We start from the raw sequence: 25,671 nt of genomic DNA, 5'->3' as shown, positions 1-25,671 counted from the left end.
ACAACTTCATAAAAGGTGGTTGTGGTCAGGTGGGGTTGGTCTCTTTCTCCAGGAACTGACAGAACCAGAGGACTCAGTCTCAAGCAGCACCAAGGGAAATTTAGGTTGGATATTAGGAAGAAGTTTTTTACAGAAAGAGTGATGAAGTTCTGGAATGGCTGCCCAGGGAGGTGGTGGAGTCACCATCCCTGGGTGTGTTTAACACAAGCCTGGATGTGGCACTGGGTGCCAGGGTTTAGTTGAGGTGTTGGGGCTGGGTTGGACTCGATGATCTTGGAGGTCTCTTCCAACCTGGTCATTCTGGGAATTCTGTGAATTCTGTGAATGAGCTCTGCCTGTGAGTCTCTGCCATGCCGAGAGCATCCCAAAGTGCTCATCCCACACTTCCTGCTCAGGGCATGGCTTTGCTCAGAGCAATAGCAGAAATGGGGTGGATTTCCCCCGGCGATCCTAAACCCAACGCTTGCTCACATTTAATACGCAGCTTAATAGCTCCAAAACCAAGGCTGGTGCTCAGCATTACCAATAATCATCCAATGAGGAACTGGGAGATTTTTTTAGTAGCAGTGGGCCAAACAAAATAATCATCAGGTGGTTTGAGGGTTTTTCATTTCTTTTTCAGCATGAAGGGAATTACTAGTGAGCTGAGTGTGGTTTCTGGGAGGGTCAGCTCTTTCTGCAGGGCTCCAGAAAATGGATGATCAGACTTTTGGCAGTGGCAGTGTGGGGTGGGTACATGGGCTGTTGCTTTGCTTCTCCCAGGTAGGAGGCTGAATCATCCTAAAGAATAGTGTGGCAGAGACTGCTGGAAGGAATGAATAGCAGAGTCTCTGACCCAAGCCTTTGGATAAATCATCCTTCCAGTTCAAACCCATGAATCTGACAGGCTTTGAAAATTGTGTCTAATTACAGCTTCACCAACTTCTCCACCTTTACCTGACTGCTTCATCCCTAATCCCCAGATCAAAGCCCCACTGAACATGGGGGCCCTTACTGCATCTTTAGCCACTCCTGGTTTTTCCCTTAATCCAGGAGCTCCTCCCCGGTTCTGGTTTAGCCTTCTACCAGCAGTTCCTGCATGCTGAGCCTCCATCCAGGCAGCTCCACTTTGGACTGGAATTCCAAGCTGGCCTCTAGATGGGCAAACCCAGGCCACAAGCAGGGAGTGGTGGCACTTCTGCAGTGCCAAGGATGCTGTTAATACAGACAGTGCCATCGGCATGGGAGGGAGATGGACACAAGGCACGCTTTCCATGGGCTTTGGGGAGAAACTTTGGGAAGATGCAGTAGCTGGGATGAAAGAAAGATGCAGCAGTTGGGATGAAAAATTTATCAGTGAACAGGCCAAGATGCTCTTTTTCCTCCTTGGTTTCAGTGAAAGACTCACATGAAGCTGTTGATAAGGTTTTAAGCTTTGTCCTCCTCTTTCCTCCATTTTTTGCCTCCAGAGAGGAAGAAAGAAAAGAAATGACTGAGTTAAATTAGGTTAATAACCTTCATTTTTCAGGTTTTTTGTCACTGGAAAACTGAAAAATTCCATCTTGTCTGTCCAGAATGAAATGTTGGAGTTTATTGTTCATTCTGTGCAGGCATGATGAGTTCTGATGGGGTTTTGCCCACTCCTCTCAGTGCCTGCAGAGCTGGCAGTCAGCAGGGACCCCTGCCCTGCTCATGGGGTGACAGGACTGGAGGGGCTGGTGCTGGCAGTGTCCACTGGGGGCACGTGTGATACCTCGGTGGGTGCCAGAGTGGAGGGACAGGTACCAAGAGGGAGGTGGGAAGGGCAGAATCCTCCAAAGGTGTTCGTGCTGCTCCCATTCCTTGCACCCCACTCACTTCCCCTGTGGGGCTGGCGATGGCTGTATTAGAGGATTTTCGCCCTGCAGCTCATGCCCTGGGAAATCAGAGAAGGAAAGTGGGTGTTCTTTATTCATATCACACCTGAATATTCACTAGAGCTGTGAATTATCCAGCTATGCCACCTGGGCAGGGCTGGGACGTCTGCCTGGAGCGCCACCCCATTCCTCCAGCAGCCTTGCTGCAGTGAAGGAGAAAATTAACAACACTTCTTTTGGGGACACTTCCTTCATCCAAATCACTTTTGAAATCTGGCGAGTGTCGGGTGTTTTATTTGCAGACAGCACTCGGGGTTTGTCAGGAACAGGCAGCCACCTCAAGCCAGGTTTCTAAATCTATTCAACCCATTCGAGGATCCAACAGAGGAGAAACCAGCCCTGCTCCAGGCAGGGCAGAGCTGAACCCCCGTGTCCTGCTCCTCATCCTGCCTTTGCATTAGTGCAGCACAGCAAACAGTGAATTGAATTGGTACAAAATGAGCCCAGGGCAGGAGCAGCAGCATTGTTTTCTCAACTGGAATGAGTCATTTTTTCTGAAGTATTCCTGCTCTCCTGACCTCGAAGTGTTGCTCATCCTGGTCAGGATCTCCAGACGATCTTTGCAGCTCATTGTCAGCTCTAATTGCTCTCTGCTTGGGCCCCAAACATGGACAAGAGCAGAGCAAGGACAGAGGAATTGGTGTGTTAATCCCTGGCTTTGCTAGGGCACCTGATGGCCACTTGGACACTCCTCTTGGACAAATGGGAACAGTCATCGCTTTCTTTTTGGGATTGCTGGAGGACAAAATCACCACAGAAATGACAAACCAATGACTGCCTCAGGTGGCAAATGCCAGTGTCAACCACAGCCCTAATGAGCTCCTGTGAGCCCCCGACAGGAGCTGGCATGACTTGGCATGGTCAGGATGAGCCACAGCCTGGGAAATCATGGAATGATGCTCGTGGGTGGCACAGTGTGAGGGAGGGACCTGCAGGGACAGCTCTGTGTGTGCAGCAAAGCCACAGGCTCTGAGGATGCTCCTGGGTTTGTGCTGCGAGCTGGTTCCAGCCCTGGAGTGCAGTGACCAGGGCTGAGGTGGCCACGGGCACTTGCTGGTGTCTCTCCAGCAGGTAAAAATGGCACCTGTGTCCTCAGCACGGTCCCAGTACGTTGGTGCTTGGGACTGGGACTGTGAGTCCATCACACCTGTGCTCCCAGGGGACCCACCCAAACCTGCAGCATATTCCTGCCCATGGCTCCTGCAGAGCTCCCCAAAAACCGGTGCCAGTCCATAATTTCCCACACAGATAAGGCTTTCCCTCCCTTCCATGGCTGCAGATGGTGTGAATGTGCTGGCAGTGCCACAGCCAGGACCCCGGCGTGTGCTGTGGGTGCTCTCCCAGCATGGAATGCAGAGGGAACAGCCCCATGTCCGTGGTTACAGTGACTAGAGCTGGACAGCCCAACAAAAGCTCCTCAGTGCATTTTTTTCTCCACAAACAATCCTCCAAACAAGCTCTGGCACAAGGGTGTCTGTTTGCAGACACGTATAACCCTTTTTATTTCAGCTGGGTTTGTTTGGGAAGCTGTCACTGTGAGGCCCTGGGATGAGGCTTAGAAACAGCTGCGCTGCACAAGTGGCACTCCAGAATCAGATGTCAGGTCCCCAAAGCCTTGAGACTGCGTGAAGGAGTGAGGGAATTTCTAGTGAAAATAAAAATGCTTTGCCTCTGTTGTTGGTGGAGCACACCAGGGTCATGTTCTGAAGCTTTGCAGTGCTGAGGACGAACAACATGTTGGTTTTTGCATGATGAAAAGCTCCGCTCTTCCTCGCCTCCGATGGCTTTGGAATCCGGGCTGGAAGAAGAGTGAGAGATGATGTGACAAGCAGGGTACAGCTGCTGTGGATTTGGTGACACTCAGTTTGCTGGCAGATGTTCACTCCCATCCCTTCTGCTCTGCAGAAGACGAGCAAGGCTCTCTCTAAACCAATCCAAGACCCCTGGGAGCTCTCTTGGCAGTGCCATAGGCCCATTTCTGGGAAGGGGGTGACTGCTTAGATGGACAGCTGTGCCCTGCATTCCCTGACCCCTCTCTGGGGTGGAAAGTAAAGCTCAAGGTGAAAGGACCTTCTTGTAAGAGGTCACTTTGCCCAAACTGCAATGCCCAGCCTGGGACCAGCCTAGGGCTCCTGCCAGAGGCAATTCAAGAGCCTGTGCTGAGTCAATCCACCTTTCCCCCTCCTTTCCATCTGTCTTTCCAAGGTCCCCCTCCCCTGGTGTCAACACAAGCTTAATGAAAATGCAGCAGATGTTGCTGTGATTGCAATTTATTCAAGATTTTAACCTAATGCAAATAGTAGTTTGCATCCAGCTGTGACGAGGCAACCTGTGCTGAGGCCCAACATCCCTGCCTGCAGATCTCCTACCTGTCCCATGGCTGGGATGACAGTGACTGACTTCCAAAACTCTTCTCCAGGAGCTTGTCTTGGGACCTGCCCTGACCCAGAATGTGCAACAGGACTTGCAGCAGCTCCTGGTGAGGCAGAGGTGGGATCTGTGGGACAGCATCGAGCATCACTGTGGCCTGGGTGGAAATATTTCTGTGTGTTTTGGGGGTTTCTCAAGAAATGGAGAAATAATTGAGAAGAAGAGCCATCAATAGCAAGTGATTCATTTGCCAGATTGAGTTTTGCTCTCCCCCTTACGATTGCAGAAGCCAACTATGATTTCCTGACCTTATCTCCTCTCCGAGTGGGTAAACAACAAACCAACTCCTTTGTCGCTGCCTGGAGCAGCTGGAATATAGTCACAAGCAGATCTGGTTGGTTTGTTTGTTTGATAGGAAACAAACACCATCTCCTCTGCCTTGTATTTTCACCACCTGAATTCCTGTGTGTGGGCAGAGCTCCCACGTCACTGTGGCACCGCCAGGTCTGTGACCCCCATCCTCACCCAGGACGTGCAATGCCGTGGTCACAACACACCTTGGAGGCTCTCTGTGTATGGAGAGCACCCACAGCTCACCCCCACCACCCGCCCCCATTCCTGAAAAACTCTGTACCCTTCACAGCCCTCAGGGCCAAAACTCTTCAGCACAGGAGGAATGGGCCCAGGGAAAGCACAGATTCACATTCCAGTCTTCACCACCTTCCACTTCTCAAAAAAAAGACAGGAATAGGAGACAACTATGTGCCTGCAGAGCCAAAGCAGTCGTTTTCCTCCTTGTGAGACACTTTTCAGATGGTTTTGGTGGCCTGCAGACCAAAAAAAGGAATGGCATTCCAGTCCATACATCCCTTACTACCTTCCTCCTGCTGGAGTCCTGCAAGCTCATAATGGACTGAGATGGGCACGAGGGGAAGGAAAATCTTCTGTCACTGGAAAAAACATCCTGCATTTCCCCCTGGAGCAAAGCAGGGGAGGAAGAAGTGTGGTCAACATGGAGCCCATCAGAAATCTCAGCCTGATTAGGAACAGTGATCCCCTGACACGGAGCAGCAATTTACAGGCACCATTAGCCCACGCCAGAGAGACAGAGATGCTGAGAATGTCCTATTTTCCGCACCTCCAGAATGCCACACGACTCTTGAAGGATAAAAATAATTATCTGGAGCATCTCAGGGATAACTGACAAGGACCCAGGGGATGGGAGTTCCCCCGATGTGCTGTCCTGTCTCCAGCACTTTGAAAGGGAAGGAGAGAACTTTGCTGACAGCCAGCTCGGGGTGGCGGATGCTGCCAGATCCATGGGAGTGGGATGGGCTATGGGGAAGTCGGAGAGTCACTCCAGCCTTCACACAAGGCCAGGCTTCATCTGCCGGGGCTGCATCCTGGGCTGCTGCCCCTAAATCTGCTCTGCCAGAGGAGGTTGGTCACACAGGGACGGGCCAGGCTTGGCTGGCCCCTCCTGCTGCAGGTAGGACTTGGATCCCACCATCTCTTCCCTCCTTCATCAACCTCTGAGCAGCCTCTCTGCTTTTGAACCTCGTGGTATTTTCTAACTATTAGGCTTGTTAAAAGGCACCATCGGGCTATCATGAATAATGGTGAGGGTTCAGGGACAGGGCTGGGAACTGGCTCCATGGGCTACAGGGATGAGTGGGGAGCTCAGGAAAGACCTTTGTATCACTCCCCTGCCTTCCAAGCCCACGTGTCCAGACAGGACCTCATCCTTTCCAGCCAGTTTTCCACCAACCACCACTTAGATCCCCCTTCTCCCAGCTTTTTGCCTCTTCCTCCTCAGTCTATTCTATTTAACTCACGACCTCCAGGCCTGCATGCCCTGTCTCTCTGGTCAGGCACAGCTTGTCCCAAAATGAGAGCTCATAAAGTGATGGAGCCAGTGGTCCAGAGCTCGGTGACTGGTTTTCCATTGCTGATAAACTCACTGGGAGCTGTTTGTTGTGTGAGTCAAAGCTGGGAAAGCATTCCAACTGGGACAGGGCAGCAGAGGGCCTTATGTTCCTGAAAACGGCCAAAAACTTCACATGAGCCTTTCCAAAATGAAAGGCTAGGTAGGGAAAAACCCAAATCCTGCATTTTGACATCTTCTAAACATCTCCTTTTGTGCTAACTCAGCACTTCTTGTTTAAAAAAAAAAAAAACCCAACCTAAATTCCTAAGTAGGATTTTCTTTCCATTCTCTTCCCATCCAGCACAGTTTCTGTCCTGCCTTCTCCCTTCAGCTGTGACAGAGCAGAGTTCTGTCCTGCCCCTCGGGCCAGCCAGCTTTGGGCTTTCTCATCTCTCTTCCCTTTCTCTTCATTTCAGCAGCCGGGACACGGCTGATGAAACCCTCAGGAGGCAGGAGGGGGATGGTGATGGATGCTTTGGGCAATGCCAGTGGCATCTCTCTGTGTGCTCCCCACCAGGGAAATCCATCTCCCCAGAACGGGGGCTCCCAGCAGCCCTGGGTGGATGGCTGGCCCCGAGGGCTGGTGCCAATGGGACAAGCCAAGCATTTTAGGTGGCCTCCCCATGGTGGTGAGAGCAGATCCACCTTTCTGTCTTGGTTTGAACAGACAGGTGTCTGCTAAGGAAGGCAGGAGCCTGTCTTGAAATGGAAATGCAAACCCCCTCCCTCTAAATTATTATAATTTTGAAATTAAAGGGGCTCTCAGGCAAAGATATGGGAGCAGGAATAACAGTTCTCTACTAGGAAAATTAAAAATACAAATGCAATAGTACAAAAAAAAAAAACACTGTCAGAGTGAGAACAGGCCCTGGCAGGCTGTGGGTCAGGGTGGTGGCAGCAGTGCCATTCCATGGGGGCTCAGCCCTCCTGCAGTGCCAGCTGTGCTTCTGCTGGAGCAGGATCCTGGACAAGGCTGGAGTTTTCCTCTGAAGCTCCAGGGCTGCTGTGGATGGGCCTGGGCTCCCTCTGGGAATGCAGTGGGGCAGAAAGCTGCTCCTCTGGGAATGCAGTGGGGAAGAAAGCTGCTCCTCTGGGAATGCAGTGGGGCAGAAAGCTGCTCCTCTGGGAATGCAGTGGGGCAGAAAGCTGCTCCTCTGGGAATGCAGTGGGGCACAAAGCTGCTCCTCTGGGAATGCAGTGGGGCAGAAAGCTGCTCCTCTGGGAATGCAGTGGGGCACAAAGCTGCTCCTCTGGGAATGCAGGGGGCAAAGGCTGCTGTGCTGTTCCAAGGTCAGATTGGATCCAGGTAGGAATGCTTGGCTCCTCCCCTGGGCAGAGCCTCTCCCCATGGGATGATGGAATTTTCTCAGCCACGCAGGGGCACTCACTGGCCATGAACAGGAGATAATTAATAATTAATGGCCCATGAACAGAAGAGATCTCCTGGAGGGAGGATTGGCTGTTGGAGAGATAAAGAAAAAACTGCCCAAAGAACAGCAGAGAACTGCCCCAGCTCTGACAGATGGTGAATAGAATACACACCCCAGCTAAATCTTTCAACCTAAGACACTCTCCTTGTGACAGATGGGAAGGGATAGCTCACATCCCATCCCACAGGAGCAGCATGCACCAGGATGTCTGGCTGCCAGCAATCCAGGAATTCATCCCAAACCCTGCAGCTCCTGTCTGGGCTGCCTCTGCCCCCAGGAAAAATAGCTGTGGCCAGCAATGGCCTGGCAGCAGCTACAACTATTCATGCTGTCCATGGCTGCTTTGGGAAGATATCCAAATCAGCTCAGAGCTGGGGAGCTGGAGCATCCCACAGGCATCACCTTGGGACTCCAGTCCAGGAGTACAATGATGGTGTTGACTTATCATTCATGCACTTCAATAGTGGGAATAATGGAAAAAGTCTGGTAGAATCCCTCAAAGTGGGCTTTCCCATGGAATGAAATGCTGATACTCCATTACCAACAGCAGCATCACCTCCCAGCTTGTTCTGTGCCCTTGGAGGCTCCTTTGCTGTGACTGAGCAGAGTCATTTCTGCTTCAGCCTGGTAGAGCCAAGCACAGCTGGTGAGCAGGAACTGGGTGTGGTGGGATTGGTGAGCAGGATCCTGGTACGCTGGGAGCTGGGACTGGTGAGCAGGAACCAGAGCTGGGATGTCATTAGTGCTGTCCTAATTGCTTTGTGCATGTCTCAGTCTAAGGAGGGGAACAGCCCTAGGGGAGCTGCTGCTTCTCAGCCCGTAACATTTCAGAGGTGTTGGATAGAAAACCATAATGACAAGTGCCAGAAAAGAGAAAACCATTAAAAAATCAAGCAAAAAAGACAGAAAGAAACACAACTATTTCTGCTGCAGAAGCTCCTGGGAGCCGTCACTCAGACACCTGATGCTCCCTCCTGTGCTCTTTCCTCGCCTCATTTCCCAGGTCAGGCCAAACCTGCTCGGATTCACCATCACCTTTCAAGAGGAACGAGACCAAAGCATTTCCCCTATTGACATGTTGCTGCCCTTTTTTTTGCTATTGATTCCTTAATTAAAAAAGAATAAAATTCCACCAAAGCAGACATTTCTCTGAAACACTCCATCAGTCAAAAAAAAAAAAAAAAAAAAAGGAAACAGAATCAATATCCTATTTTAAGAAAACCAAACACATTTGGGAGCAGATTTTGGAGCAGCCCCAGGTAGTACATCTACTCCCTTCTCTAACAAGTTCTGTTTGCTCTGCCTTGCCATGCTCTCCTGTCCCTCTTCTCTTCACTGGCATCCTTCCCTCTGGACTTTTCCCACAAATCCCACCATTTCTGGCAGGGTTGTCACTATTTCTAGAGGGTGAAGCCTGGGGTACCTGCCTGTTTCCCTGCAGGGTCCTGTGCACAAGCACCATGTCCCTAAGGATGAATGACACCTCTATCTTTATGCTCCTCTCAAAGAAAAACCTTTGTCAAATCATGGAGGCAGAGCAAACCCTAAGCCAGTATTCTCAGGATCCTTGTGTCATGGCTTTAAGCAGGATTCCTGCTTTTCCAGCCCCATTTTCCTGCTACTATGCATTTTGCAGGCTCTCTGGGAATGCTGTATTAATGGCTCTGGCTCCATAGGGACGCCTTCACAGAGGGACTTGACTGTAAACAGCCACCCCAGGGGATTCCCTCCGAGCAGAGGTTTAAAGATTTGGGTAATTTATCTTAAAATGAGGCTATGCTAATGGTCTATGCAGGATGAATTATCCTGGGAAAGGCTGTGAGACTGGAGGGCAGACAAGGGCACTAAAGTGTCTGTGAGGCTGAACCTTTCCCATGTGGAGCTGTACTGCTGCCTGATAAGGGATTCAGACCAAACCCAGACATGTGTCAATGCTGGGACATTGGGATTGATCGTGCTCCGTCCTGGGCAGGCTGGCTTTGGTTTCCTTCAAAATGTGTGGCCCAGCCAGTCGGAGATAAGGAATTGCACTGCATTGATCAAACTCAGCTGATGGATGCTGGATTCATCCCTGGGGGTTTGCTCAGCCCTCCCTGCAGAGCAGCTAAAGGAATGCAGAGCCCGTGACCTCTGCAGCTCAGGGACACGTCCCTGGCGTCCAGCAAGCTCCCATGGGACCCACCACAGCACCATCAGTGGCTTGGTCTGTTTGATCTTTAAATGCTCTGCACGGTGCTTAAAGCAGAGCTGGGAGATGTTCCTTGTTTGCCAGAGCTGGGTGCCCAGTTCCAGCTACACTTTTCCCTGAGGAGATGGTTAGCATGGCGTCCCTGGCATTCCACAGCAGTGGGACGAGGAGGGGTGTGAGAGGCCTGAGGTGTCTCAGGCCAGGTGTGTTGAACAGGGAGTGTTTTTATCTGGCTGGAGCTGCCACAGGGGGGTGAGTCCAGCTGTTTGCAGGCCCATGGCACTGGAGTGAGGGGAGGGAAGCAAGCCACTGACAGATCTGGGACATGGGATTAGTCTCTTTCTAATTTATTTATTTCATTTATTATTTCTGGTGGTGTCTTACACCTGGGAGGGTTTGGCTGGTACCCAGATCAAAGCTCCCAACTCCCAGCCCAGCCCTTCCCGCCTCATCCATCTCGGTGCCACCACAAGGCAAGAGCAAAGCACTGAATTTCCATGTCCCTGTGGGGCTCCCTGGTGTGAGCTGCCCTCGATTCCTCTGCAGCAGCAGAGCCAGGGATCTGAGTGGGAATGTCTCCTGGTGGAGGCTGGAAAGAGCATCACTCAACACAATGCACAGGCTGTTCCTGCCAAGGAAGGAGGGATGCAAGAACTTCTAATTGGTGACCTGCAAATGAGAGTATTCACAGACTCCAGCAATGGTTTGAGTTGGAAGGAACCTTAAAGTTCATTTCATTCCATCCCCTTCTGGCATGGGCAGGGACACCTTCCACTACCCCATTTACTCCAAGCCCCATCCAGCCTGGCCTTGGACACTTCTAGGGATCCAGGGGCAGCCACAGCTTCACTGGGCAACCTGTGCCAGGGCCTGGAAAGGGTGCTGAAAAGGGACAGATCTGTCATAGCTGTCCTTTGTTTCCAACAGCCACTGCGCAGACATGAGCTGTAGGCAGCACCCCACATCCTCCTCTGGTCCCACGTTAGCTCTTCTCCATCACAGTCAGCCATGCTCTAAGGTCTTGGGAACATCTCCATCCCTCCAAACTCAGCCTGTGCTGATGTCAGGTGCTCAGCACTTGGGAACAAGGATCCATGCCCAAGGAAGGGCGGTTGGGTCAAGAAATCTTTTCATCATTCCTGCAGAGTGTGGTAGGAGCTTTCCCAGCCCTGGTGGGTCCATCCCAACATGTCCACGGAGAGCAGCACAAGGCAACAGCCTGAAATCCTGCTGAACCTCCACCCTTCCTAATGACCAGGTGAAAAATCTTCATCCTTTCCCTCAGTTTGATCCTCCTGCTGTGCAAAGAGCCAGGGACAGAGAAACCACAGGGACAGATCCTTCCATGTGAGGGTGGTGAGGCCCTGGCACAGGTGCCCAGAACAGCTGTGGCTGCCCCTGGATCCCTGGGGGTGTCCAAGGCCAGGGGTTGGATCTTGAAGCACCCTGGGATAGTGTAGGGTGTCCCTGCCCATGGCAGGGTGGGGAATGAAATGGTCTTTAAGGTCCATTGCAACCCAAACCAATTCTGAGATTCCACAAATGAAAAAGCATTCTTCTTCCTTGAAATGGCAGTCACACTTCAAATCCTAGGCACAGTGCCAGGGAGATTTTTCCCAGCCTGGCCTAATGTCTTGTCTCTTCTCACCCTTTCCTGTTCCCAGTTTCCTCAGTGACACATCCCAGCAGCCAGATCCAGGCTTTCTCCAGCCCTGGGCTGCAGCTGGGAAAAGCAGCCATAGCCGTGGCTTTGGGGCTTTGCGGCAGGGAATGGTTTAAGGGGGAGCGCATGACAAAGCTGTGCCCTTTAAAGGAAAGAGGAGAAAAAAGGAAAAATCAGCCTTTCACCGTAAAAACAAATAAATAAAATTAGTCCTTCCAGACCCAAAGGTAGAATCCCTCCACTCTTCAAAGTGCAGTCTGGGAATGACAAAGCACCCCTGGGACGTCTCCATCCCGTGCTGGAGTGCCTGGCATTGGTGAGAGCAGACATCCAAGTCTGGAATAGCTGGATCAGACCAGGAACCTGCACATCCCAGCTGGGCCAGGCAGGGAAATGCCACGGGAGAGGGGAGGGCAAAGCCTCTGGCACTGAGCAAGTGCATCAGCACCGGGGGCCACAACAGTGAAAATGAGCTCCTGAGCTGGAAACTCACATCTCATTCTGCCTTCTTGTCCCTGAGCACCAGACAGGAGCCCGGGACTGAGGCTAGAGATGCAGCAAGGCTCAAAATACAAACCTCCCCTTGCTCTCCTCAGCCTGCAGGGCGTTGGGAAGGGCTGTGCCCATCCCTGGGATCGCCCACCCACTGTCTGCCCTGGATGTAGGCTGAGACAGGGAGGTCTCCTGCTGCTGCTCAGTGGGAGGTGGTGCCTGCCTTGCTCTGGTACCTTCCAGCTCCTTACACATGGGCTGGTGTGCCAGGCTCCCTGCCAGGCCCATCCCAAGGGAAAGGCAGGATTCAGCTGTGCTCAGGCTCCCAGGCCTGTAAGGTGCTGTTAGGATAGTAAATACCACGGCTAATTAACAGAAGAGGTGTTGGCTAATGAGCTCAAGGCATGTGCAACCTCAAAACAGATCCAGATAATCAAGCCCCAAACCTTAACGACTACCTCCCAGTGTCCCATGTCACCCTACTGTTCTCTGAATCACTGAATTTCCATGGCACCTCCTGGGAGGAGACAGACAGGAGTTTTCTCCCCCATCCTGCAAGAGAGGGGATCTAAGAGCAGCTCTCACTAGAAGGGGACCAGCTCAGGGTTTTGCTCCTGTTTTCCTTTTTTTCCTATTTTTTTTTTATCAACAGTAATAATCCCCCTCTTTTTTTTCTTTCTTTTTTTTTTTTTAACAATTTGAAACTATCTGACATATGGGAAAAATAATGAATTCGGTTTTTCGCCTGCATTCTCTGATCTGTCAGTCTGCACCCGGGAGCTGCGTGCAGGGGGAGGAGGAGGCAGGGGTGCTGGCCTACATTGGGGAGATAATGATGTTCCTGCTGATCCCCCTCCCAGGAGAAGGTTCAGGCATGTCCTGCAGCTGAGGCAAGCCAGGGTATGGCACAGCCTTTTCCTTCAGCTTGTATTTCTCTTTGTGGGAGGGTGTTTTTTAGCTACAGCAAAGCGAGATAAGCTTGGAGCATCTCTGCAATCTCCTGGGCTCTTCCTTGATTCCCAGGGCTCCAGGACTGGATCCACCAGGTCCCTGCTGCCTCCAAAGAAGATTGACCCAGGGCTGTGCTCTTTAGTTTCAGCATCTCTAACCATCACCCAGTGTAGGATCAGCTGGGATGCTGCAGTCTCTGTGGAGTCCCAGATTCATTTGGAGAGTTCCAGAACCATTTTGGCTGGAAAAGACCTCCCAGACCATCAAGTCCAACCTGTGACCAATCCAAGCCCAGAGCACTGAGTGCCACATCCAGTTGATCCTTGAACACCTCCAGAGGTGGGGACTCCAACACCACCCTGGGCAGCCCCTGCCAAAGGCTGACCCCCCTTTCCATGGAGAAATTCCTTCTGATGTCCAACCTGACCCTCCCCTCATGCACTCTGAGATTGATTCCTCTTGTCCTGTCTGTTGTTCCCTGGGAGCAGAGCCAGACCTTCACCTGGTTCCCCTCTCCTGTCAGGGAGTTGTCCCCCGTGAGCCTCCTTGTCTCACAGAAAATCCCATGTGGGGCACCCAAACCACAGCCCCCTGCTGTCCCTCCGGTGCAGCTGGGCGTTTTGCATGGGACTGGCACAGAGCTTGGTGCAGGGCAGCTGGGCAGGGCAGGAGGCCTGCACAAGAGCAGGGATGAAGGGATATTCCAGCTGGGAAAGCCTGGGATTCAAAACACCTGGTCTATCTGTGCCTCAGTTTCCCCTGTGCCCACAGAAGCAGTGGCTGCCCCTGGATCCCTGGAAGTGTTCAAGGCCAGGTTGGACAGGGCTTGGAGCACCCTGGGATACTGGAAGGTGTCCCTGCCCATGGCAGGAGGTGAAACAAGATGAGCTTTAAGGTCCTTTCCAGCTCAAACTGTTCCACGATTCCATGATTTTATACTCAGCTGCTGTGCTGGGGAGGGCCATCCCCAGCAGGGATCCTGTGTGTGATAGGGGCTCTTATCAGTAAAATTGATTTTATCAGTGGTAACAAGGCCAGGTGGGCAGGTAATTTTTCCTCCATTCCTCTCCCATCCCTGCTGACACATCTGGAAAGCCTTACCCTGACTTCCCACCATGCTGACAGGCAGAATTGGAACCATTAATCATGGTTGTCCTGGATCACAGACCCACCTCTCTCAGTTGTGGACAACACTCTTCAGTTTACAGGCAGCCAGGGCAGACAGAGCAAAGCAAAACAGCTCCCTCCAAATCCCCCTGCCCTGAGTTAGGGCTTGGCAGTAGCTGTTGACATGATCCATTCAAAACCATTGCCTTGGTGGGGAGAATTGAACGAGGACCTGGCAAATGCAATATATTCTTTGGCATTGTGTTGCCCTTTCAGCTGGGAGAGAAAATTTTAAGCTTTTTACTCTTTCCAGAGTGAACATTCCAAGTAAACAATCCATACCTGGCCAGCTACCTGCCTGCACAGCATCTGGATCTTTGTTAAAGTGTGGAAGGGGGCTGCCAAAATTTCTTTCTCCTGGCATAGAAGGCTTTTCAGTAGAATACAAATGCTCACTTATCCCATGTCAGATCTGCTTGTGTGCTCTCCAAAATGGATCCTGCCCAAAGCCAGCTCTCACAAAGGATTTCAGAACTTTGACATTTGGTTTAATTCCAATCCATTGTGAAAACTGAATATTTAAGACACTCTCTAGCCAAGAATATGGGAGCAAACCCCTCCTCAGCATGAAAAAGCAGAGTATTCCAGTGATATTCCTTGGAATGACCTGGAGAGGGCTTAGATGGAGGAAAATCAGCCCCTCCAGGGCAGTGAGTGGGAGAGCTGTGCTTTACTACAGTGAGATGAAACAATCTCTAAGAATCATTTCTGAATTTTAGGGATCTGCATTCTCCAGCAAGACACTGTTCCACTGGACAAATCCATCCTGCTGACCCTAGAAATGTGGAACATGTGAGACTTTTAGTGGCTGGATGAAAAAAGACAAATCATTAGGAGAAAATAGCGGGGGGAAAGGGGGGAATTTTAGGAAATATTAGTGCTTTGTTTCTCATGAGCTCCTTAATGTGGGGTGGGTCCATGAATGAGGCTCAGCTGGGGAACAGGGACACAGGTGTGAGCTTGGGATGGAGAGGAGGCAGCATTCCTGGCAGCCCCGGGGCCCCTCCCGCTCACACACACACACTGAAGTGCCACAAGACAAATAGGACCGAGAGAGAGATGCACTATTTAAACTTTCATCACTATTTTTCTCCCTGGCTCCCCTTGTTTCTTTTGATTTATTTTTTAGTGTGTTTTCCCCAGGCTGTGCTGTTTGCCTGCATCTCTTTCCTCTCCCTCTCCCGGCAGCAGCCGGCGCCGTTCCGAAGCACCAGGAGCTGCCCAGCATTTTTCAGGCTGTCCAGGCTCAGCTCCCGTCGGTAGGAGGGAGGAATGAGGCAGCAGAGCCTGGGAAAGATGTGGCAGGACACAGCAGGGACAACAGGGAACCTGTAGGCACAACATCCTCCTTTTCCCATCCATCCCTGACCGAGCAAGGACCAGGGGACAGCTCCGTATTGCACGGAGCAAGAATCCCATCCCACGGCCACCCATCCCAGGCTGGGCGACCCTGCCAGGGCTTGGCATGGCATAGATGCAGGAAGGCATCCCACGAAGCACCAGCCTTCCGTGCCATGCCAGTGTCAGCAGGGCCAGAGGCTGGCAGCACACAGAGGGGGCTGCAGGCCCGGAAGCAACGCCAGAGCTCATCCCAGAGCCAGCGTGGCCTCTGTAAATTGACCGTGGACAAGACGGGCTGGGGTGTTTTCAGCCTGCCTTGTGTGGGGAAGGTGCAGACAGCTCCAGGGATTGTTTTACAGAATCACAGAAGCATGGAATGGTTTTCGCTTGGAAGGGACCTTAAAGTTCATCCAGTTCCACCCCCTGCCATAGGCAGGGACATTCTCCCCTAGACCAGACACTCCAAGCCCTGTCCAGCCTGGCCTTGGACACTTCCAGGGATCCAGGGGCAGCCACAGCTGCTCTGGGCACCCTGGGACAGGGCCTTGGCACCCTCACAGGGAAGAATTTCTTCCCAATGTCCCATCTAACCCTGCCCTCTGGCAGTGTGAGCCATTCCCTGTGTCCTGTCACTCCATGCCTTGTCCCCAGTCCCTCTCCAGCTCTCCTGGAGCCCCTTCAGGCCCTGCAAGGGGCTCTGAGCTCTCTCTGGAGCCTTCTCCTCTCCAGGTGAGCACCCCCAGCTCTCCCAGTCTGGCTTCAGAGCAGAGGGGCTCCAGCCCTAGAGCAGCTCCGTGGTCTCACTCCAGCAGCTCCACATCCTTCCTGTGCTGAGGACTCCAGAGCTGGATTCAGCTCTGTGGATGGGCTCTCACAAGGGCAGAGCAGAAGGGCAGAATCCCCTCCCTCATCCCTCTGCCCACTCTGCTGGGGATGAGCCCAGCATGCGAAGAAAAGGATAAGAAGAGTGGAGCCTCCTCCTGCTGAGCAGCTGCAGACAGGAATGGTCTCCAGGTTCCACATGTAGGATGCCAAGGAAGATCTGCTCAGTGACACTTCAAGGGGGAATATTCCACACTGGAGTGGAAGGACTCCCAGCCCTGTGCTGACCCCATTTAAACTCTGACCACTCGCTCTGTGTTGTTTGTTTTTCCTCACCTGCCAAAGCAAAAGGATTGAAATCCTAATTGCATCAGGAAGGGGAGAGGTAGAAGAGATGCTCATCAAGACAGTGGAGGGGAGGATGCAATTGGCATCCAGGGTTAGGTTTCCTCCAGATCTTAGGTCACTGAGCCCCACAGTCCTGCCCCAAGTCCCCACTTGGTGCTGCCCTGAGAAGGTCAGCCCATGACAATGCTCAGACAGCAAAATCCCTGCCTTTCAAGTGTTGGACAAAACCTAAGAGTCTGTTTATATCCTTCCTAGCTCTGAAGAACTGCTTAAAATCTGAATCCTAAATGTGTAAAGGTCTGATAAATGGAAAGCTAAACACTTCTGGAGCTGTAAGCTGTTCTGCAGTGGTTTAGGCTCTCACAATTTGCAGCCTTCAGGGTTGATAATACAGCAAGACCTTGAGCAGTCTGCTGGAAAACCCTGCCAGAAACACAATCCCTGTAAGGGGATTCTCTTATCCCGAGTAGCAAGCTTCATCCTAAAAGCAGTTTTGTGTTCTAGCCCCTTTTCCTCCCCATGGAAAGCTTTCCTAGACACTTGATGAAACAGAGAACCTTCTTTCTCCCCCAGCATCCAAATTTTCCTGCTTTTTCCTTTGTCTTCTTCTCCCAACCTACTTCTGGTCCTTTCACTGTAACTCATCCCAGTGAAGCCTCCCAGCCTTCACTTTGCCAATTAAACAACCCAACCTCTGCCGATTTCACCAGGTAGGGGAGCTGCTCTTTTCCTTTGATCAGCTCCAGGGAGTTCTGCATCCATCAGTGTGGCCAAAACACCCCAGAATCTCAAAAGCATTGTGCAGAGCAACACCACTACAGCTCCAAAATGCCCCCAAGGCTGGTGGGAAAGGCAGATACTGTCTGGGAAGAGGAGGCAGCTCCCTGCAGTTCTCAAGCGGAGAAGAGGATGCTCTGATCCCAAATGATGCACAGAAATGATACCACAGCCAATTAACTCTTCATTCTGCTGAATATCATTAGCAAGAGCTTACTGCCAAAGTCACACCCCCAAAGTCTTGATACATTGACCACCTTTCGGACCAGGACAGGACAATAGATACACAGGATATTTGGGGCTGGAAGGCCATCTAGTCCAACCCTCCTGCCACGGGCAGAGACACTTTCCACTAAATCAGAGGACCACAATCTTCCAGAGGCTGCAGGTTGGACCCTGCATCTTTCACAAGTGCCTTGCCAGCAGCAAACCTGCACTCCAAATGCCCCAGCGTGGAGCAGAGATGGGATTTGCCAAAGCAAACTCTCTTTGCGGGGTTTGTATTCCTAAACCTCCCCAAGGACAAGCGGCTCGTGAGGGTCAGGGCAGCGCCAGATCGGGTCAGGCCCAGCAACTGCTCTGTGATGCCTCATAAGCCTGGCTTGTCTACAAATGCTGAACATGCTTCCCTGACAAGCTGCAACGCCGTGTCGGAATGCACAAACACTCGGCACAGCAGAGCAAAGCTCCCACATCCACCCCTGCTGCACGAGGGGCTCGGCTGAGCCAGCTGAATCTCTCTGGGGATTCCCTTCCTGCAGAGACAAAACAGAGCACCAAAGGTACCTGAGCTCAGCTTGGCTTTTTCATCCCCACAGGGCCTGGTGTTCTCACCGAGTGCTCACTAGGAGGCAGCTGTCCCCGCTGGGGAGGCTGGGGAGGCTCTTGATTCATCACAGAATAGGTTTGGAAGGGACTGTAAAGCCCATCCAGTGCCACCCCCTGCCATGGGCAGGAACACCTTCCACTATCCCAGCTTGCTCCCTGCCTCATCCAGCCTCACCTGGGGCACTTCCAGGGACCCAGGGACAGCCACAGCTGCTCTGGGCACCCTGTGCCAGGGCCTTGGCACCCTCCCAGGGAACAATTCTTTCCCAATATCCCATCCATCCCTGCCCTCTGGCAGTGGAAGCCATTCCCTGTGTCCTGTCCCTCCATCCCTTGTCCCAAGTCCCTCTCCAGCTCTCCTGGATCCACTTTAGGCCCTGGAAGGGGCTCTGAGCTCTCCCCAGAGTCTTTTCCTCTCCAGGCTGAACACGCCCAAATGATTTACACACTTGTTCTCTCAGCTTTGGGGCCAGGAAGAAACTTCCAGTGGTTCATGGCACATTTTGATCACCAGGAGCATCCTCTGGTAACTGTTATTTGTTTATCCCACATGAGCTGGGCCCAGAGCCCCTGGGGAAGGGGAGCCATGAAGATGAGCAATGCATCAGCAGGGCCTTATCCAAGGGATCTCATCCCACAGGGGACTCTTGTGCTGAGTCTAACACCAGCTGAACACTCCTTGCAGATATTTGGCTCAGGGCAGCCCTCAGGGGCTGCTCAGTGTCTCCTCTCCAGCCCAGCAGCTGGGTGGCCCTTGCCCACCTGCAGGTGTTGGGGTTGAATTACTTAACACTGAAGAAGACATTGGCCCCAAGAAGAGGAGGCTGGTTACACAAACCCAGCAGCAGTAAAGTACCAGGCAGAACAAGGCAGGAAAACAGCCTTAATTAGGGAAAATGTACTGCTGGCTGCAGGGCTTTTTGCTTCCTGCACTTCCAGGACCTGGGTGCTGGAGGATCCTGTTATCTCAGCAACTATTGCTAATGACTGAGGCTCTGTTTGCTTGCCACATCCTTGTCCAGCTGCTGTGGATTTAAAGACATCCACGTCATTCCTAAGGCAGCGTTAGCCTGGGGTCTCAGCCCAACACTGAAGAATTCTGTGGGGGTCACTAATTAGCCAAGTTGTGCAGCGTAGGACAGTGTGCAGGAAAGCCTCTAACAAGTCATTTAAAAAGCTGATGAATGCACCAAGAGCACCATCATCTAATTGTGTGTCTTTATGATGATGTGCTGTAGGTGCACTTTTCCAAAGGGCAGGGGGCAGAGACCCCAAGCTGTCCCCTCTCATCCAGGCAGCCCAGAGCGATGCAGAGTAGATTGAAGCCTGTCCAAGACTGGTTTAAAAATATTCAGCAATTCCTGTATTTTGAGAGAAAATGAGGGGCTTGGCAGGGAGAAGTTTGTCAGCATTTCTTTGGAAAGTTTTGTCTGCAGTGAAGAGAGGGACAAGTGTCCAGCTGAGGTCTTGAGGACAGTGTGAGAAACAGGAGACCTTCAGCTGGGGTGATTCACCTCCACCCCAGAAGGTCTCACTCTCATGTCCATTTGGGGATAACTTATGGGGACTCTTACCCCATAAAAAGCTGCATGTCACAGACCATGGAATCATCCAGGTTGGACAAGCCCTGTAAGCCCCTCGAGTCCAACCATCCCCCCAGCACTGCCACCATGTTCACCACCAACCACGTCCCCAGGTGCCACATCCAGGGATGGGCGCTCCACCACTGCCTTGGGCAGCCTGCTCCCACCTGACCACCCTTTCAGTGAAGGATTTTTCCCTAATATCCCAACTACACCTCCCTGGTGCACTTTGAGGCCATTTCCATCCAGCTTTCTGCTCCTGTGGGCTTGAGCTGTCCTGGATCCCTTCTCCATCATTTCAATCTTCTTGGGCATGTTCGGGTTAACTTCATTTGCTTTGCTGTCAGGAATAACCCCCCTGCAACCCCAAACAACTCTTCCTATTTATATCCCTGGTTTAATCAGGAAGGCTAGCGCTTCCATAGCTACGTGATTAAAAATTAGGAGACCAGATTCTGTAGTGGTGCCTCATAATAACAACCAATCCTGGGAGCACAGTGGATGAATAATGAATCACAGCTTCTTGCTTTCCCTCCTTTCTTCTTCTCCCTTTTTCATCTTTTCATTCTTCTCCTCCTCCTCCTCTGCCTCCTCTCCCAGGCTGGAGGTGGGGTGGGGAAGGAATACATCCATCCTTCATATCGCAGAATTTAGAGAGACATCACTGATTCCTCTTCATCAAACCCTCCACCCCAAGCAAATTCCTTGTTAGGGAGCCTGGAGACATCAATAATTCACAGCTACCTGGAGGAGTGGGTGATGAAAACCATTTACTTGGGAAGAGATAGCCAGAACCCATCCTTTCCTCACTGCCATAAGCAGCTCCTCAAGGCTGGCTGCTGATCCCATTGGGAGAAACAGGAGCAAAACTGTAAAAAACGAGGATTTCTGGCACAGGCCAGACAAGTGATTCCATGTTTGTTTGCATTATGTTCTCCCCTGTCCCATAATATCCCCTAGCAGACACGCTAGATTGCATTGCAGGGGAGATGTTGTTGCAGGAATACCAGGGAAAAAAGTCAGGAATGTCAAACATCCCACCATAAAAGTTCCTTCATTAAATTCCAACATGGTCTTCAGAAAAAGATTTGTAGGTTGTTTTTTTCCCCACTCTACAAGATGAATTTTCAATATTTTTTACAAGCAGAGGTCAAATTCAATTAATGGATTCAGTGAGGGGGAAAAAAGCTATTGAAAAATGCCAGATTTGGTTTTAAACAGCATAAACTCATCCAATGAAATAAAATAAATAAATCTTAAAAATTAAAATTCATATTTCCTTTATAGTTAAATAACATCAGAATGGAGCAGAATTGTTCCCATTTTCACATCTCAGTGACAGGCATTCCAACTAACCCAAACCACAAATTTTCACTTTCTTGTTCCACTCTTTTAGCCTGAGGAAAAAAAAAAAAAAAAAAAAAAAAAAAAGGTACATTTTGGATCCGTGTAGAAAAGCTTTTTTTCCCCGGTCCTTGGGTTCCACCCACTGAGCTGAAAAATCCCATTACTCCCAGCCTGGCAGCCGCGTGTGCACAGCAGGGTGTGCCCGCAGCACATCCGCAAATCCCGGCCTGGGGCAGGCAGCACCTCGGGATTGTCAGGGACCAGAATCCCTCCCCAGTTCCCACCCCAGCCCAGCGCTGAAGATTTTAAATCCTGCTCAGCCAACCACAATGCAGGGGCAGCTCAGGAGCAAAGCCAGGCTTGGGGATTTCACAGGGGGCTTAGGCCAACTTTGGTTCTGAGGGAGAGCAGCACTGACTTGGGACAAAACCAGCTCCACTTTGGCAGAAAACTGTCGGATTTCACCCAGCTGCATCCCCTCTGAAGGATGATGAGGGTCAGAGGGTTCTGCCACCCACTTCTGAGCAGGGTGTGAAGGAGCAATTTGCCATTTCTTGAGAATGCCTTTCATGTGTCTCACATTCCTGCTGGCCTCCCAGCCCCACACCAGCCCCAGGAGCCCATCCATGGACAGATGGGCAGCACATCTGTCTGTAGCAAGAACAGAATTTGCCTTCCCAAGGGGCATGGTGGGGAAAAGCTCAGTGCCTTTGGGCAGTGCTTTGGGCTGGAAGGGGGCTGCCAGCAGCTTTCAGCAACAAGGAGGTTCTCTGCTGTTTCCCTGGAATTAAGTGAGGCATCCATGGGATCGGGGATGCTGTTAAAGAGCCAGGGAGAAGGAGGGCTGAACTCAGGTCTCTCAGAGCAGAAAAGTGCATTTGTCTTACTTAGTCAGGAACTTTTTATCTCTTGATGAAACACCCACCAATGGCCAAACTTTTCATGGCTCACCTCTGGAACAGGCTGGAGTCCTCATCCCTGGGGGGATTTAAAAACATGTGGATGTGGCATTTGGGGACATAGTTTAGTGGTGGGCTTGGCAGTGATGGGGGAAAGGTTGGACTTGATCTTAAAGGTCTTTTCCAACCTAGAAAATGCTCTGATTCCATGAGAGGCTGCACAAAGCTCCATCTCCAGCACAGATCCTGGGTGGACCAGACCCATTAGGGTAGCAGAGATAAAAGCTCCCTGCAGGATTAAAGAACAATCTCTCTCTCCAGCTGGATTTCCCATCTCTTACCATTCTGGCTGCCAAGTTCAAGAGCTGGTCCCAGAAGAGAAAACCAGGTGCCCCTCCTGTGCTTCCATGCCCCTCCTGTGCTTCCCTGTTTTCACCTGTCCCTGTCTCTGCCTTCATTTCCAGCAGAGATGCCCAGGGCTGTGAGATATCAGCAGAGTCTGGAGCTGAGACCTCCCATGGGCTCTCAGGTGCCTTCAAAGGAAGACTGAGGTGTTAAATGTCTCTGTTCCCCCCGGCTAGATCTGCATTCCCAGAGGGAGGTGCTGAGAAGCCTCCCTGTGGCAGGAGGTGACCACAACCTGCTTGTGGGAGTGACAGGGACATCAGAGAGAGCAGGGAGTGCCCCCATTGCTCCGTGGTCCCTCTGGGACACAGGGCTGCCAAGGGAGCCCTCCTCAAAGGCAGGCACCTGGAGATCACACTCCTGATGCCCAGAGGTTATCCCACCCTGAGTCCTACAGGTCCAGATCCAACTGCTCTTCTACCCCAAAACAGCCTCACCTCCCTCCCACTTCATAGTCAGAGCAGGGGTCACACCCAATCCTCTCCAGTCCCTGTATCCTGTGTCCAGCACCAGTTAGAGATCCCCAGGGAGGAAGAGAGGAGCAGGGATATTTATTTCAAGCAGGGATATTGCTTTCAATACTCACCACCCTCCCAGAGTTTGCAGCTCAGGGACATCCAGGCCTTTGAGGATTTAGTAGCCCTCGGTGGATTTTTCTGCCACAGACCTGATCCCTCATATTCCTGCAAAGCTTGCAGCCACCTGGCCCAAGTCCCCTCAGAAGCTGCTGCTGCTGGAGTTCCAATCTGGGGCACAAGAGCAGCAAAAGGCAGGTGGCCCTAAGCTGGGGACAGGGGGTGGCACTGCCATGGCCATCCCAAACCATCTGCAGAGTCCGAGAGGTCACAGGCCAGCCCTGGCAGCTCAGCCCCCCCAGATGACTCCAGGAAGGTGGGGTTCATGCTTCTAATGACATCGTCTCCTCTGTGCTCTTTCACTGCAGTTCCTCCAGATGACCCTGTCATTTTGGGGGGACCCATCATCAGCCTGAGAGCAGGAGACCCCCTGAACCTGACCTGCCATGCAGACAACGCCAAGCCAGCAGCCTCCATCATCTGGATGAGGAGGGGAGAAGTCATCAATGGAGCCACCTATTCCAAGGTGAGGCAGGATGGGGCTGGCACAAGGCCTGTGCTCATGAAAGGGGTACCAGGCCTGACACTTGACACAACCCCAAACATTTGGGGCAGCACCCTCAGCTCTGCAGAGCTCAGACTCTCACCCTGCATCCCTTCCCAGTGGGGAGGCTGGGAGGAAAACAGCAGGACGCAAGTGAGAAGCCACAAACTGTCACCAAAATGGGCTCTGCTCTGAATTTGGCTTTTTGTACCTTCTCACAGATTGTAATCACCTGGTGTGGCCACTTCTCCCCCATTAATCCCACCTGGGTGTGGTGTTAATGTTGTGTACAGCAGCACTGACCCAGCCCTGGTTCTGGTTCTGCAGCAGAGCCTCTGGATCAAAGGGGTGGTTGCAGTGACACGTGTCCCCTCCTCCAACTGCAATTTTCCATGAAAAATTGTCAGGGTTCTTGGCATTTTTTTTAATTTAGACAGAAAGTCTTTATTGGGTCATGAAGAAAATAACCAAAGAGCAATCAGCAGCACACTGGGAATGGGACCCCAAATATTCTCCTGTTTTATGGGCTCCTGATGGCTGGTGAGCGTGAAAGATTCAGTAACACTTGACAGTTTTAATGACATTTTCTAAACAGCAAAATTCAGAACCTAAAATGGGTCAGTTTGCAGCCAAAACTTCAAAGCGGGCAGTCAGAGCCATTCCTCAAGCTCCCAAAGATCTTTAATAAACATTTCACCCTCGGCTGCCACTGTGAAGCCTCCATCCAGCCTCATTCCAGCAATATCCTGATTTGCTGGGGACAGCAGAGGAGGCAGAACACCCTCCCTGCCTCCTCCCTCTCCTCCTCCTCCTCCTTGTTGTTGTGAGCTGCTTCCCTGAAGCCAGGGGTGAGCAGGGGGAACCTGCCCCATCTCCCTGCCTGCCATGCCAGAGGCAGCACTAATTAGAGCCAGGGAGAACTGACCTCTCTCTCTCCCTCTCTCTCTCTCTCTCTCTCTCTCTCTCTCTCAGATGGAGTGGAATTAATTAAAATCCAGGCCGTCGATGTGCAGTTGTTCACAGCTTATCCCCCTCACCCCCAGCCTTCCCTTCCAGGGCTGCCAGGCCCTAAGAAAACAAATTTGGAGCTCTCTTCCTTTCAGACCCACAAGCAGTGGGGAGCAGAGAAGGGGGAATGCCCATCTTTAAAATATTTCCAACAAAACACCCTTCCAAAGCAGAGTTTTCCAGGCTGCAGATCCATCTCCCACAGCACAGAGATCTCCATGGCATTTTAAGCAGTTGGCAGGGATGGGCTGGGAGGGGACCCCTGTTCTGAATGGGGGAAGCATCCTTCCCTCCTCCTGGAGTCAGGAAAACTTCTGTTTCTGAGACTGAACTGCATTTTCTCCTGACTTCCTGAAGGTTTCCATGAGGCCCTTCCACATTAAAAAAGAAAATCAGCCTTTAGACAAACTAGCAGACAATTTTAGACATTTTTTGAGTGGGAAGTTTAGGGTCTTAGAAACGTTTTCCTTTTGAAGCTCCCTTTAAAATAGTTCCTCAATTTGCCTCTTTCTGCTTTTTCAAGAGAAGTGAAACCAAACCCAGCTTTCCTTCGATCCAGATATTCCAGCCAACCAAAAAGAATTCCTGTTTGGGTTACTGACTGCCTGAAACCATTCACACTGAGTGATAATTTCTTTGTTACTCTCAATTTCCAGTCCACCAACTGATCCATTTGCAGCCCCCTGAAATCCCAGCCAGGCAGCACAGAACAGCCACAGCTGACTGAAATCCCCCTCATCCCTATTGAAGGGGACAGGGAACGTTACAAGATCCTGCAGGATTTGGAGGTTAACCTCAAATAGGGGAAATTTTGCACAGACTTAGGGTTCACCTCAACCGCAGCACCAAAAATGGGGCGTTCCCCAGGGGAAGAGCACACGGGGTGACAATAAATCAAGGAGAGGGCAGCATCCTACATTTGTGTCCAGAGGTGGGAACCGAGCTGGGGAAGGGGCTGGAGGACCAGGAGTGTCTGAGGGAGCTGTGGGGGCTCCGCCTGGAGAAGAAGAGGCTCAAGGGAACTTTCTGGCTCTCCACAACTCCTGACAGGAGGGGGAGCTGGGGGAGGAGTCGGCTCAGTTCCCAGGGAACAGGGACAGGAGGAGAGGAA

General features: G+C 51.6%; 1 protein-coding gene across 4 annotated transcripts in view; it reads left to right on the top strand.

The window, feature by feature from the left end:
• KIRREL3 (kirre like nephrin family adhesion molecule 3) overlaps positions 1 to 25,671 on the top strand; it is a 371,179-nt gene that overhangs the window by 287,738 nt on the left and 57,770 nt on the right. For all 4 annotated transcript variants that reach the window (XM_053963258.1, XM_053963257.1, XM_053963259.1 and 1 more), the window contains one exon: positions 23,377 to 23,534. In XM_053963258.1, coding sequence (XP_053819233.1) covers positions 23,377 to 23,534 — 158 coding nt within the window. The remainder of the gene's footprint in view (positions 1 to 23,376; positions 23,535 to 25,671) is intronic.

This window comes from Vidua chalybeata, chromosome 23, assembly GCF_026979565.1.
Source record: "Vidua chalybeata isolate OUT-0048 chromosome 23, bVidCha1 merged haplotype, whole genome shotgun sequence".
NCBI classification, from domain to species: Eukaryota; Metazoa; Chordata; class Aves; order Passeriformes; family Viduidae; genus Vidua; species Vidua chalybeata.
This window is presented reverse-complemented; position numbering and strand designations above follow the sequence as displayed.